This window comes from Platalea leucorodia, assembly GCF_965183815.1.
Source record: "Platalea leucorodia genome assembly, chromosome: Z".
NCBI lineage: Eukaryota > Metazoa > Chordata > Aves > Pelecaniformes > Threskiornithidae > Platalea > Platalea leucorodia.
In genome coordinates this window covers 89,959,154-89,972,893 of record NC_138858.1, presented here as the reverse complement: position 1 = coordinate 89,972,893, position 13,740 = coordinate 89,959,154, and the positions used below count along the sequence as shown (strand labels likewise).

The window sequence follows — 13,740 nt, the reverse complement described above, 5'->3', positions numbered from 1 at the left end:
CTTAGCGCCGATCAAATTTGTGGTGAGTTGACACCAGGTCTCCCAGGTCATCCTGAAGATCACCACCTTGCTAGAAGGAAATGTTTCCAATCTAGTGTTCTTCCTCGCCTCTCAGTTTTTGAACTGAGCATGACTTGGGAGAATGGAGGTGCCCTAAAGGAGATCAGAGTCTAAACTGCAACATGAGCTTAGATTAGAGTTTAGAAAAGGGCTAGGCAGTGTTTTGGGGCAAGGGCAACTTGGCATGGGGGGGTATTTAGACCCACTAGTGAAGACTGGATCATATTCTACCCTACTGGGTGCTGCTCTTTTATATTATCAGGGTTAGCCCTATCCTGAAAGACAGCAAGAGTCTAAATGGTGGGCAAAGGAGGAGGATGGAAACAGAGACGCATAAGGAGGTGGCACAGCAGTGGTTGTGCAGTAACTTGCGGCCGAGCTGGAAGTATAAACCCAAGCGTTTTGAGTCCAAGGGCAGTGACCACAGAGCTGCAGTGTCTCACCAAGTCTCTGTGGCTGTGTGTACACAGCCCTGCATTATTCCGCAGACACCAGCCTGAATTTTGTTTCTTTTTGCACCCAGTAGCAGAGATAAAAGAGGAACTGTGTGGCTAGGGGCTGGCACTTCAGATGGGCTGCATTGGGGTGCATGGCGTGTTTCACTTTCTAGCAGCTGGCGGTGCTTCTTCTGCACCAAAGAAATGTTTAATTCTCTAGAAATATGATGAAAATGTCCACTTGCTTGTATAAAAGATTATTGGTGATTTATATGGGTAGAGGCTTCCTTGAACTCTGTTATTAAGAGAACGACATTACCACACAGGAGTGCAGAGTCCCTCCGGCCCTTTCTCTCCTCTCCCCAGCTCCCCTCGGTGCCTTTTATTACCCCCCCACTCTTCAGCCTCTGCACTGATTCACGCTAAATCTTGTTCGCTTCGCTGACTCCCAGCTTCCTGCTGATGTGTTTGTTGCTTTCATTCAGAGCGGGCTTAAAATCATTAATGAGAAAGTCAGTCCGTAAACAGAGATGGGCACTCCCCCGTTGCGAGCTACTCGTTTCAAGCTTTTAAACCCCTCTAAGTCCATTAGGCATCTCTGCCTGCAGTAGTGTGTGCAGCTACTGTACGGACGACGGCCTGCCTTGCTGGGGCCGGCTCTGCTTCCAGCCATCCCTGCGATGCTGCCTTTCTGCTGGATGGGATCTCCTCTATTGTTCTGATGGAGTTTCCAAAGGGGTCTCGTTGGAAGTGAACGAACCGAGGCTGCCAAGCCCTTGATGTCTCTTGCCAGTTAGCACAGAAGGAAACAGCTGTTCAGTCCTGAACATACGTTGTGTGTTATTGTGTGCATTTTATTTTTTTTTTTTTTCCTTTGGGCTGCAGCTATTGTTTGTCATCTCTTTGCTGCTGAGAGAATAGGCTCCTGTGAGGAATAAAGGAGGACTTTAGGAGCTGTGTAGCTTTGCCTGAGGTTATGCAGGAGGCCTGTGGTGCGATAGTGTCTTTAACCCTGGCTGTCGGATATTCAGGCTGATGACTGCCTACCAGCTGGGCCATCTTTCCTTCTTAGTGCTGAAAGGTGAAATCAGCAGCGTCTGGTTTTGGACTGGAGTCCTGTGAAACCACGGCAGTCCAGTGTGGCTTGTGTGTAAGTCAATCAGTAGACTTTTTCCTGTTTTCCCATCTTCTGCCTTCCCCGGAGCTGCTGTGGATCCTGGCCCTTGCTCCTCTCCCAGCCTTCTGTCTCTTCGGCAACGCTGATTTTTTTCAACAGCAGGTGAGTGGGGCACTTGCTCCATTTCTGTTTTGCCCCGTTCTGCTCTGGACCCGCTCCACCCCTGTCACTGCAGAGGAAGGAGTGAATGGAGACTGTTCCACACGTGCTGGAGACTCTGGTTTAGTGATGAACAAATGAAGGTTGAAATGGCAACACCACTGACAAGTGTGGTCGTCTTCCTGCAGATGTGACTGACCTAGATTTTTCCATGCATCCAAAAAGAGGGATTTGGCACCCACTCAGGAGAAATAACCAGTGTTGTCTGTTTATGCAATAGCACTTAATACCTCTTATTCCATACAGTGGTTGGGATCAGTAGTGCTGCTTTCCCCCTGCATGGAGAAGAGTTCATGTTCTTTCATTTGAAATGCCGTTTTTAAATGCTTTTCTTGCTTTCACGTGTCCAGTGCCCTCATCCCCAAGTCCCATGCCTTATGGATGACACACAGGAGAAGTAAAGAGCTAACAGATATCACCAATGTGGTGTGTCTTATATAGCTCCTTACACCAATGGAAAATGCATGTGATACTTTGAAGGGTGCAGGTGTAAAAGTTGGGTCCTCCAGCTAAAGCCTGTCTACGGTAGATGGAAAAGCAATCTTAAAAAAATAAAATACAATTATCCACCTCCATTAATGTAACATCATTAGCTGTCTGTGATAGGTTTTCAGGGCATGTGTGTTAAATCTTGCTAGATAACCTGTCTTAATCACCTTCAAGTTGAGACAAGGTCTTAAAAGAAACTGCAGGAAATGGTGCCTCCAGCTCTTTTCTTACCTCGTTTTTCTGGGCACGTATTTTTGCCTTCCTACCAGTGTTCAATCGCTTGGCTTCTTTTACCTTCCCCTGAGCTTGACTCAGCAGAAACCATCCTTGTCAGACAGGAACTTTTAACTTTCCACATGGGGAATTAGCCTTGCGTGTCAGGGGAGGGCAGCGAGTGATGCCTGAAAGAAGTGATGGCTAAAACTAAATGCGATATTTCTCACTTGGAGTGGATTTGGGCAAGCGCTGTCTGTAGAGTGAAATTTGACATCTTGGATCAGCAGAGTCTCTTTCCATCTTTCCTTCAGTCACTATGCCTTCAGTTCATAGATTCCATCTGTTTCTTAGAAACTGGATTTGTTTTAATCTTTCTGGTAAGAGGGAGAAATGTTTAAGGAATACAAATTAGCTCCTCCTGTCTAGCATACTTTAATCATGCTTATAAATTGCCAGTTGTTACCAACTTGGGGCTGTGCCTGCATCTTTGCACAACCCTAACTCCCATGGAAGCCATGCGCGCTTAAAAGGAATGCGGTGATGGGCACTTCAGAGTTACGGCTTCTGGGAAAACACTCTTTTCTTTCCTTGATACGCTACAGCTAGTGTTAGGACTACCTCTGTGACAATGGCTGTGTCATTTAATTTCTCCATGCTAGTTGCTAGCTGTCCATAATGGGAGCTGGCTTTGTTGCTGAGGGGTTGTAAGCTTTAATTCAAACGAGTTAAGTGCACCGAGACCCTCATATAATAAGTACAAAGTGATTATTTTTATGTAGAGCTGCCTGAGAGCCTGACACGTGAAACACTGAATGCCACTGAGCAATGAGATAGTCCCTGTCCCTCCCAGCTGGGATCCATGCAGATGCAGACACCCAGTCCCTGCAGCTCGTGATGCCCACCTCTGGTTACTGTCACGATACGAATAAAAGGAAAAACCCTGTGTGAGGGAGAGACCTAGCTGAGCCCTGTGTGTGTAAGGATCTTTTGGCTTCCTGGGTCCTGAAAGCCTATTTTAAGTAATAGGAGGAACAGTTAGGCTTTAACATGCAAATGTTAACTGGGAAATCTCTTGGGAATTTTCAAAGCCCATGAAAAAGGGCCGTGCTTTTGGAAGTTCCCCTTCCTGACCACTTCTAGGGCATATTTTCACCAGATTGCTTTGTTCCTGAAAGCAGTTACATATGTGCAGTGTGTATATTTTTGGAATCTGGGGGACTTTGTGGTGTTTTACATATGAATGAAATTCCCTGGCACAGCCTACGGGCAAAGTGAGCTGGTAAAGGAGTTCCTTGAGAACCATCCTGTATTATTACACAGCACTGCTTTTGTGCAAAGGAGAAGGGGGCAAGTTCCCAAAGCATAGCACAACAAGAGATAGTGTAACCCAATATTGCTTCAAAAATCTCATTCCAGAAATGCATGCCAGTTAATGATACTTCCCAACAGACTTTTCTTTATTTCAGCTAAGATTTCTCAGGATTTGTATTAGTGTCCAAAGAGAAGAGTTCAGCTGCTAATGGGGTAACAAAGTACTTTTCAGACTGATGTGCAGGGACTCTTTATCCCCTGTGAATTGAAAAAGTTTTGTAAAGTCTTTGTAGCACAACGGTAGCTGTACATGTGCAGGATGTTGGTACGTGAAGTCGAATTAGGCCATGCTACCAAGACCAGAGTTTGCTTCTGCTGCTTTGTGAAGCAGTTTGTTCTTTTGCTATGCAAACGCTCTATAAGAGGGGAAAATGGCAGCTGTATGGAAATGACTCACACCGAGCTGGCCCACAGCATGGATCCAGGGGCACTTCAGGCTGTTGATCAGTCTGGCTTTCGTGTTTGAGACAGGAAATTAAGTTGAGCTCTAGAATGTAAGAGTTGCCTGTAAAAGCATAGCGCATGGAAAAAAGAAAAGGCGGCGTCTTGTATGTACGAGTTTTCCTAACCAGTTTGCTGTAGGGGTCCTGGATTGGAAGAGCCACAGGCTTAGTGTCCACCTTTGGGTTGGGCAGATCAGGTGATGCCCAGGAGTGCATCCTTTTCTACTGCAAACATGGGGCTTTGTGCCCCCAAACAAGGGGGGGTTTCATGGGCCTGGGAAGATACCAGACTGCTGCAGAGGCCGGACAGGGCTATTTCAGACCGGGAGGAAGGAAATTCGGCAGCTGGGGACTGTGTCACAGAATTCCTATTTAAACTAAGGATGATCTAGTTAGGGCCTCCTACAGGTTATTATTACAGCAATTTCCATAGCTATTTTTGCAGGCAATATTAGCCTTACAAAGTTGATAGAAAACTAGCAGATGGCTAGGTGTAGTCAGAAAATTGACAGGTGAATGTGCTGCTTGATCTCTGTCCTACAACAGGTTTGTTAGAAAATAGGTTCTGCTGCACCTCCGCATCAAATCCTACTAATTTTCTCTGCGGACACATGGACATTTGGGTCTGATTCAGTCCTTGCTTCCTTGTCTATAGTTCTGTTTGACAGTCATCAAAGTCAGTGGTTTAACTGAGAACAGAATGGGGACTCTCAGTGTCTTCCCAGCAGTGGCAGTGGCATGATGGTGATTGACGAAAACCTCTTCCTCAAAGCGTGATGTCACTTCATCGCAGCCACGAGAAGAGGAAATGTCTGGTCCTTGTCCAGCGACGGGAGATGTTTATACGGCAAGTACACAGAGGGAAAGGACAGGTTCGCCAAGCAGATCTTCCCCGCCCCACCCCCTGCCCATTTCCCTCACAAGTTGTTAAAAAAAGTGATTCTGTAGAATCGGAACTCTTTGCATTTAGTTTATTTTGTTGGGGAAAAAATTCATCTTTCTAGTCCTGAAAACATAAAGCCCTCTCAGAACCATCACAAACTTCTGGTGTAAAAACTCCCGTCCTGCAGTTGTGTTCCTCTTCATCTCCAACGCCCCCCTGAGACAACCATGGCCAATAAAATGAAGCTGAGAAGCCAGAATCTGGTCTCGGTGACGATGCAGATCCAGAATTGTTGCAGCTTCCCGGCTAGTGGAAAAAGCCTGACGGGCAGCATATATCTCCGCTGACCTGAGAGGGACAGAACTGGCTTACAGCACTTGATCTTTTGTCCTCTTGTTTCTGATCAAACTTTTGCCCCTTGGATGTGTTGTTATAGTTGTGTTTTGCCTTGACTTGAAATCCATGGCTACAAACAGACGTTTTCTCAATCCCATTCCCTCAAGGTTTACAGGCCAATTTATATGGAAGTCTTTGAAGTCCTGTGTACTTTTTTTCGTGGGCTTCAAGTGTGGAATATGCCTAAAAGAAAGAATAAATCTTGGAATCACTTAAATATCTCTTTTGAACTTGGCTCCCCACCTCCTCTGTCATGGTGACCTCCTGAGGTACAGGCATAGCTTGGATGTACAATAAACCTGGACTGTAAAGAAATGGAGCCTTATTTGATCTGATCTAAATATATAGCCGTTTCAGCTGTTGAAGAGGGTTATTAATTACTGTTTGGACATACAGACCCCTATTCTTTACATTTATGTCCAGCTGGCATTAAATTATTAATCAGATTTTGGATCTAATCGGTGGAAAAGACAAGTGAAATATCTATATGACATCAGTGAGGGAATAACAGAACACTGCAGTCTGAAAATGTAATCAGTGTAGCACGGATATGTCTAATTCTTCTGAGCCTGGTCCAGCTTCTGATTCTCTGCTTGGAGTCTAATAAACTGGATCTAAACTGACAGAGGACAACGTGCGATGTCCTTTAGCCTGCCTTTTCTTCTATTAGTTTGGCAGACACATACAAGCAAACAGTCCTTGTGTAGTTGTGTTAGCATGGTAAATGCTATTTTGTGCAGAGCGTTGTTACTCTTCAGAACAATATCTATATTTCAGTATCTTTTCTTGGGGAAAAAAGCCCAACAACAGTAAAATAATGTGGGAATAAATCCCCAGAAATATACAAAGCTGAAATCTGATTCCTGGATCCAGGATGTTAAGAAAATTCTTCATTTGACTTTTCATTACCTTCAAGTGTACCAGCTTAGGTACGTCAGATACATGAAATGGTAACCTTAAAAGCAATCTTGTAGCTATCCTTTCTTGTCCTAGATCAAAAACATGACCTGGAGTGTGGTTTAGAGGAAGAACTGGGTATGAAATCAGAACATATGAGATGTGAGGCTCTTTTAGGTTACTTGATTTGGGATTTTTGAGCTCAGAAGAAATGCTGAGGTCTCTCTCTAGCCTAAATTGAAGCAGAGCCGCTGAGCTGGCAGCTGTGTTTCAATACTTCAAGCAGAGGTCTTGTTGCTGGGAGGCTTGACTTTCGAACAACTTTGTTACTGGACAAGGCAGCTTTTGGTAGCTCAATTTCTTGACATGTAAAAGGGTCATAATGGTATATAACCAACAGTAGAAGGGATTGCAGTATTTTACTAGCTGAGAGTTTGAAGTCTCTGGATGAAATAAGGTCTGTGATTATGGGATAATCTTGTGTGAAGCTTCTTGGGTCGGTCAAGGCCCTGACTTTCAGTTCACGTATATTGCTTTTATGCCACTCGCTTTCATAGTATTACTCCCAGTTCACACCAGGGCCAGGAGAATACTACTGCAGCCATAGACTAGCAACAACTCCAGACTTCTAAGCAGGGAGCTGTGCAATTACCAGGGCTGAATTTAATTACAACCTCTCAATAAAATGGCTTGTGACAGAATGTACAACTCAATAAATTCACCAGATTTCATCACATGCAGTTGCTGTGAAGATTAAGTAGTATTAAAAAGGCAGATGTGTTTATAGTGATCAAGCTGCTATTTAAAGTTTTGGGTAGGGGAAATCTGCCTGCTAACAGTTAAGCTTAAATGTTAAGGATTTTCACCTTATAAACTCCTCTTAAACAATAGGCACATTTAATGCTACTAGGAGCAGGAAATAATGTGTAAAACTGCAGTTTATAATAGCAACTGGAGCCCCGCATACATGGTTTTATTACATACACAAGTTTTGTAACATCTGACCCTAATTCATGTTTATATTGTCCATATCAAATAGCTTTTCTCTTTCCTGGTAGGGGTGTTCGTTAGCTGAAGATCAAGAAAAACTTCGTGCATGCTTTAGATGACACGTAATTAAACCAGCTGAAAAAAACCTTTACGGGGAAAGCTGGAACCAAGGGCTATTAATAGAAACTGCAGGAAGGGGCTGTTAGCAAGCCAAGGCCTGCTCAAACGAAGCAGGATGCAAAAAAGAAAAAAATTGAACATGCCACAATACCAGGAAGCTATAAAACCCATTAATCCCCACCCATGAGGACATCCATCCAAAAAGTAAAGTTTTGTTTTCAAGGCAAGGCTAATAGCTGAATTCGGCTCTCCCACTGAAGCAATAATTTCTCTTGAGCTTAGCGAGGGGTCAAAAATATAAAGGCATGGCTCTTAAACTGCGTTTTTTTGAGAGCTTCAAAGTGCCAGAGGGAGATTATATGGGATTTTTTATGGCCTCAGTCTCAAAGCATCCTGCAGGCTGTTGGTTAAATTCCCCAGTCTTCTGTGTGTGATCCCCCTTGCCCATGCAGAATAGCTACCTCCCTTCTCAAACCGGGCACTTGTTCAGGGCCTGAGCGAGAGCCGCAGATATCCCCCTGCTTCAGAAAAGCTCTTAAGGACCAGAAAGCCACAGTGTATCCGAGTTTGTAAAAGGAAGCCAAGATGTGATGCAACACTTTCTAAAGCCACTGTTTAAAGCTGAGATCGGCACCATTTTAAGTGTGCTGTGCAGCTAGAGGGTTGATGTGGTTTTAAAGTAAGTGAGAAGGTACAGCAGCTGAATAAAGAGCAAAAATATCTTTAAAGCCAACCGTTAATAAGCGCACTGACCAGTAATGTGATTAGTAAATGCTAGTGCTTTATAAACTGATGCTGTCACTCCTCCTACCCTACTTAGATTTTTTTTGTGCTTACGTTAAAAACAATACTACTTTGTTTTCCCCATACTTGGAAAGTTCCCTTTAAATCAATTCCTCTAAGTTTTTGCCTTCCCCTTTCATTTCACACCGAGTGCCTGATGCACTGGTGGCTGTTATCTCTCCCCCACAGGCTTCAACCATTTCGGCTCATAGGATGCATAACATCTCAGTGTGGCTGAATGCCAGCTCTGGTATATTAAAGCCACGCAGATAAGCTAACAGTGGTTCGTGTTGTTGTCTCACTTTGGCTTATTGTCTTCCGTAAATCTTGAGCCGATTAATCTGTCCAAGGACGAGCGAAGGATCATGAGCGAGACAGGCAGAAAACCAGCCGTGGATGATGGGTGGGTGGGAGCTGAAATACTTGGAAGTAAGAGCAGATGCACCTTGTAAGCGATGTGAAACTACGTAATGACGGGAGAGCAAAACCAGGCGCATGGGAGAGGTAATTAAGAGTCTTAGTGATTGTGGCTGGAACAGTCATGGCATGTCGGGTTCACAGGTGCCCAAATCCCACTGTCTTCCAAAGGGAGGTGAACGCTTGGTTTGTCTGGGATAAAGACAAACAGACCAGCCAGTAATTTTGGAATCTTGTCAGTATTTTACCAAGGGAAAAAATAGATGATTTGTAAAATACAAAATCCTTTTTAATTTTTTTTTTTTTTAAAGCAGTTACTTTGCTGATGTAAACGGGTTTGCTTGCATCTAAGCCATAGGCTGTTGCATTTTGGATTCTTCATCTTGGAAGGTTAAAAGATAAGTCTACAGAATAAATATTCTGTTCATAGCTGAGAAACCACTGTAATCCTAACCTTGGCTTTGCCATGTAACTTGCTGAGAGTGCATGTTAAATAAAGAGAAACATTAGGATTAGGCCTGAAATTCACTCTGATTCAGGGAGCCGCTACAAGGACCACAAGCTATTTAATTCCTCCTTTGAAGGTCTCAGTACTGATGAAGTGATACTTAAACGATCTTTTCCTTTTCTCTCTTTTTCTTCGTTTTGTTTCTGGTTTTGGAGCAAGCTTTGAGCTTAAATTGAGCTGGCAACTTCCTTTTCAGACCTCAGCGGCTGACATCATTTGTACAGCAGTAATCAACAACAGGAAGAAAACATCTGGGCTTGGAAGCACGAAGAGATCAAGGCTGTAGTGCTCTAGAGAATAAAGGGGTGACAACAGTCTGTATTGCAACAGTTTGTCTTGACTGTGTCCTGCAGACGTGAGGCCACTCCAGCGGCTGCAGGAATTGAACATTCCTGGTTTCCGAGATGAAGGAACGAAAGATGGGACAGTAAGCTGTTGGGTTCCCTAGAGAGAAGTGGTTCAGTGAGGTCAGGACAGCACACTGGTTTTCGCATGGGAAGCCTCCAGGGTAATCTCCACGGCAGGGTTTGCTGCGTGCTCTGGTGGGTCAGAAGACCTTGTGTCTGTGGTTCTGCAGCAGATCATACCCAAGGGTCATCTTGGGAACCTAGGGCTGTGGGAATGCAGCGGATGGAGCCTTCATCAGCTGCTTTGTACTGCTCCGAAGCACAGGGACCTTAAAGAAAAAGCTTTTTGTTTTACTCGGAGCTCTTGAGCTGTGCCTGAGGACTAGAAGGAGAACTTCCTCTGAGCTGCATGTGGGCGATTTCTGTCCATACCGATAGGCAGAAGTAGTTGCGATGCTCCATTCTTTTAACAGCAGGCGAAGACTCAATCTTGACTCTTCTCCTTTAAAGGGTCTAGGCTCATTCTTACTTATTTTGGCCCCCCCAAAACTCCAATCTTAGCATGTAGGGATGTAGGCCGTGATCTTGCAATGTAGTTGGTGCCTTCCATTGTAACAAGGGATGGTAAAATTGAGGAGATATTTGCATTTGTGTCTGAACTATCTCTACACTAGCACTTAGGGTTACATCCACCTTCCTCATGTCTTACATGCAGCATCTACTGCTTCTGCCGCCTCGCCTGCGGCAGCACAGCTTCCTTCCTGCTCCAGGATGCCGTGTGTCGGGCATCCCATGGTATGCTCTACCATGTTGCTCCTTGGCCGAGTCTCGTTGGACTAGTTAAATCACAGGGTTTTGAAGGCTGTTGGCTTACCTTGCACATTCAGGCTGCCTTCGTGCTGACTTCTTCCACGTGAATATAACAAAGTGGTTGATCAGTAATATTTGCCTGGCAGAGAGCTGCTATGGAAACAAACTGTATTCTGTTTTGATGGGGATGATGGGCGATTTGGCTATCGGTGAGCTCAAGGGAGCTGCTATGAGATGCGTCGGCAGCACAGCTTCCATATGAGATATCCCTAATCCCCAGAGCTGACTTTCATGCACATATGCACCACTACCTCCATCCCTTATCCTTATTGCAACCAGCTGTGGTTTGACTTTGTCAAAGATCTGATAGAGCTCCCTTACCCCCTCTCCTACTCCCTCCACAAACTCCCATTAGTCATACTTGGGCAGTGTATGAAATAAGATGGTGATAAAGCTCTGATCTGAGACACCAGAATCATTCCTAGGGGCTCCGTGCTGGGCTGTGAAGACTCCACTGTGTTAACCCCTTGGTGCCTCCAGGAAGAATTTCTTAATGCCCATACGCCATGTATCATCTCAGGGTTGACAGAGCTCTTAGGGCGCCTTTCATCTAAGTAGAGATGGATTTATTACTGTGGTGTGTTTAGAGATCAAATGGGCTTTTTTGGCTTTTTAATTAGTCAGTGGGCTGAGGAAGACAGCTCTTGTGTTAAGGCACTGGCCATTTGCGAAAACTCGGCTCTTCTCTCTGTCCCATTGGTAATGCAGAGAGAATGTTATTTTTCTCCTTGTTGTTCATACTACTTAAGCTAAAGATTAACTTTGGCAGAGTGACAAGAGGCTACGTACTGGCCAAGAAACAATTCAGTCTGCAAGTTAGCAGAAGGTTTCTGACCATTGGGGAGGAGGACCTGGTGGAACAGAAATTGGATTATTTTTTTTAAAAACAGGACAGTTGATCAGCTGGTTAAATTTGGGTTGCTTTTCCCAAGGGTGGTGAAAAGCACATCCTTGATCTGATGCCAGCCACCAGGCACGTTTCAGAGCTTTCACTCATAGCGTAGTTTTCTCTAATGGGCAGGACACTGCTGTCTGAGCAGACGAAGGCCACCAGCCACTCCTGAACCCCTAAGCCACTGCTGTACTGCCGATGTATCAGCAAAGAACTGTACATCACATCCTTCCCTTTGCAGGCTAGTGTGATACTTCGAGGGACAAACACAAGCCTTTTGGAAAAACACAAATATTTTAACTGCCGCTTTGCTATCCATCACGTAGCCACCTTTGCAAAAGGGAGAGAGGGTGGGCAGAGCTTGGAGGAAGGGATGGTTGTTTTGGGTAATCCTCTCAGCTTTCTACAGTGTGTGCACACCTCCAACATTGCGGATGTCATTACCAGCTCGGGTGGCTGAAGCTCGTGGGTCGTTCAGGAGAGCAGTACTGCTTTTGCGGCAGGTCGAGAGCTCCCGGTGTAAATCCAGTTCTTAAGGCAGTGCAAAACCAGTAAATCTAGGCTGACACGTCTGCATGGGGGCGAAGCAAAGCTTTGTACTTCACTGAGAGCGAGTAGGGCCCAAGGACTTTGTCTCTTATCCCAGTTGTGATTTAGAGCTAACTGCTGAGCTGATGGCAGCCCAGATACTCACCAGTAAAGTTAAAAATAAACTGCTTGAATTTCTGTGCTGATAATTGAAGCAACTTTTTATTTTTTCATGTGATTTGATGTAAAATCAAGACAGGGCTCTCTCCTCCTCCTCCTCCTCAACAGTGCCTGCCCAGTTTGTGACCCCTGAAGTCCCGCAGGCTTTTCCTACTCTCTCAGCAGCAGTTCAAGTTCTGAGATGCTGGCTTGCTTCTTTTATTTCAGTGTCCAGTGAAGGTCTTAGAGATCCCCTGTGTTCAAATAAAAATTTGAATGCTATTCAGATTACTGGGAGGAACACTAAACTTTCAGATCCAAATCTCTTTGGTTACCCTTTGAGGCTGTTCTGCATCTGTAGCACTGGTGGAGTATCCTGTAGCTGCCTATGAACCCAGTTGCTGCTGGACCTAATGTGTTAGGCTAGAACAAGGATCAGACTGAGCAGATGCCAGAGGCAAGCAGGACCATCTTGTTGTCAGGAGGTGTCTCTCCAGCCATGACAGGCTGTTGGTCCTGCTTCTTCCAGTCCTCACGCGTACACTGTCTCTGGAAGGTGCCCTCATCTGGGATGTGTAGCACAAAGCATCCCTGATTCACGTGTGGAGTCCTTGGTTGTCACCGTGTACGCGCCAGCAGCAATACATCTTTGCACTCTTTGGACACCTTTTCTAGCATGTCCAGAGGCACAAAGTCACTGCTTGAACATGAGGTGCTGCGTACTGAAAGTTGCTGACTGATGCTCACAGGGGATCTTGCCTGTGTCATTGTTTATTTGTCACCAAACAGGGGAGCGGTGTTTATAGAGCTCTCTGCAGTGGTTTGTGTTTGCTGCCCTAAGAATTTCATTTGCTCCATTCACGAACAATTGCAGTAAACAAGCTGTAGTAATTGGACTATTTCCTTCGGCTTTGGCTCCGTAATCAGCTTCCTGGCTGCATTCTCAGATGTGGGGCTTTAGAAACCAGGTCTTTCAAACTCAAGTATTTTAAGGGGAAGGGGATGTCTTGTTTTTGCAGCAGCCTCTGCAAAGCATGCTTTTTATCTTGGACATCCAGGAAAACTACTGCACCAGCCGTTTACCGATGCTTTGGTTGTCTTTCCCAGTTGATCATGTGGTTCCTGAGCCAGGGACCAGTTTGCTGACTGCGTTTGACCAGTGGCGAGAATGGGCAGACAGCAAATCCTGCTGTGACTACTCTCTGCATGTGGATATCACCGAGTGGCATAAAGGTGTCCAGGAGGAGATGGAAGCTCTGGTTAAAGATCATGGTAAGTTCAGTTACTGAAAGCTCAGAGGAGCCTTTTCCCTCTTTATTTTTTAGGACTGGCTTCCCTGTTCTTTAGGACTGGCTCCTGTAAAATACTTTATTCTTACGTCTCAATAAAGCTGTTCTGGGCCTTGACATTAACTTGCCCCATTCTGGCTTCTTGTGGAGGTTTGGGCAGTCAGTGTTGTAGAGGGCTCAGGGGGATGGTACACACTGGTGTTGCTGCAATGTGTTAGGTGGGTGAGCGTTGATTTTGAAGAGGTGAATCTCTCGCTGCTGCCATGCAGAGGAGCACCTTTGTTCCATGAAGGTCCTTTGATTTTCGTT

At 45.1% G+C, this 13,740-nt stretch overlaps 1 protein-coding gene across 3 annotated transcripts in view; it reads left to right on the top strand.

The window, feature by feature from the left end:
• LOC309602834 (dihydropyrimidinase-related protein 2) overlaps window positions 1-13,740 on the top strand; it is a 56,264-nt gene that overhangs the window by 21,768 nt on the left and 20,756 nt on the right. For all 3 annotated transcript variants that reach the window (XM_082336842.1, XM_082336844.1, XM_082336843.1), the window contains one exon: window positions 13,250-13,414. In XM_082336842.1, the coding sequence (XP_082192968.1) occupies window positions 13,250-13,414 (165 nt within the window). The remainder of the gene's footprint in view (window positions 1-13,249; window positions 13,415-13,740) is intronic.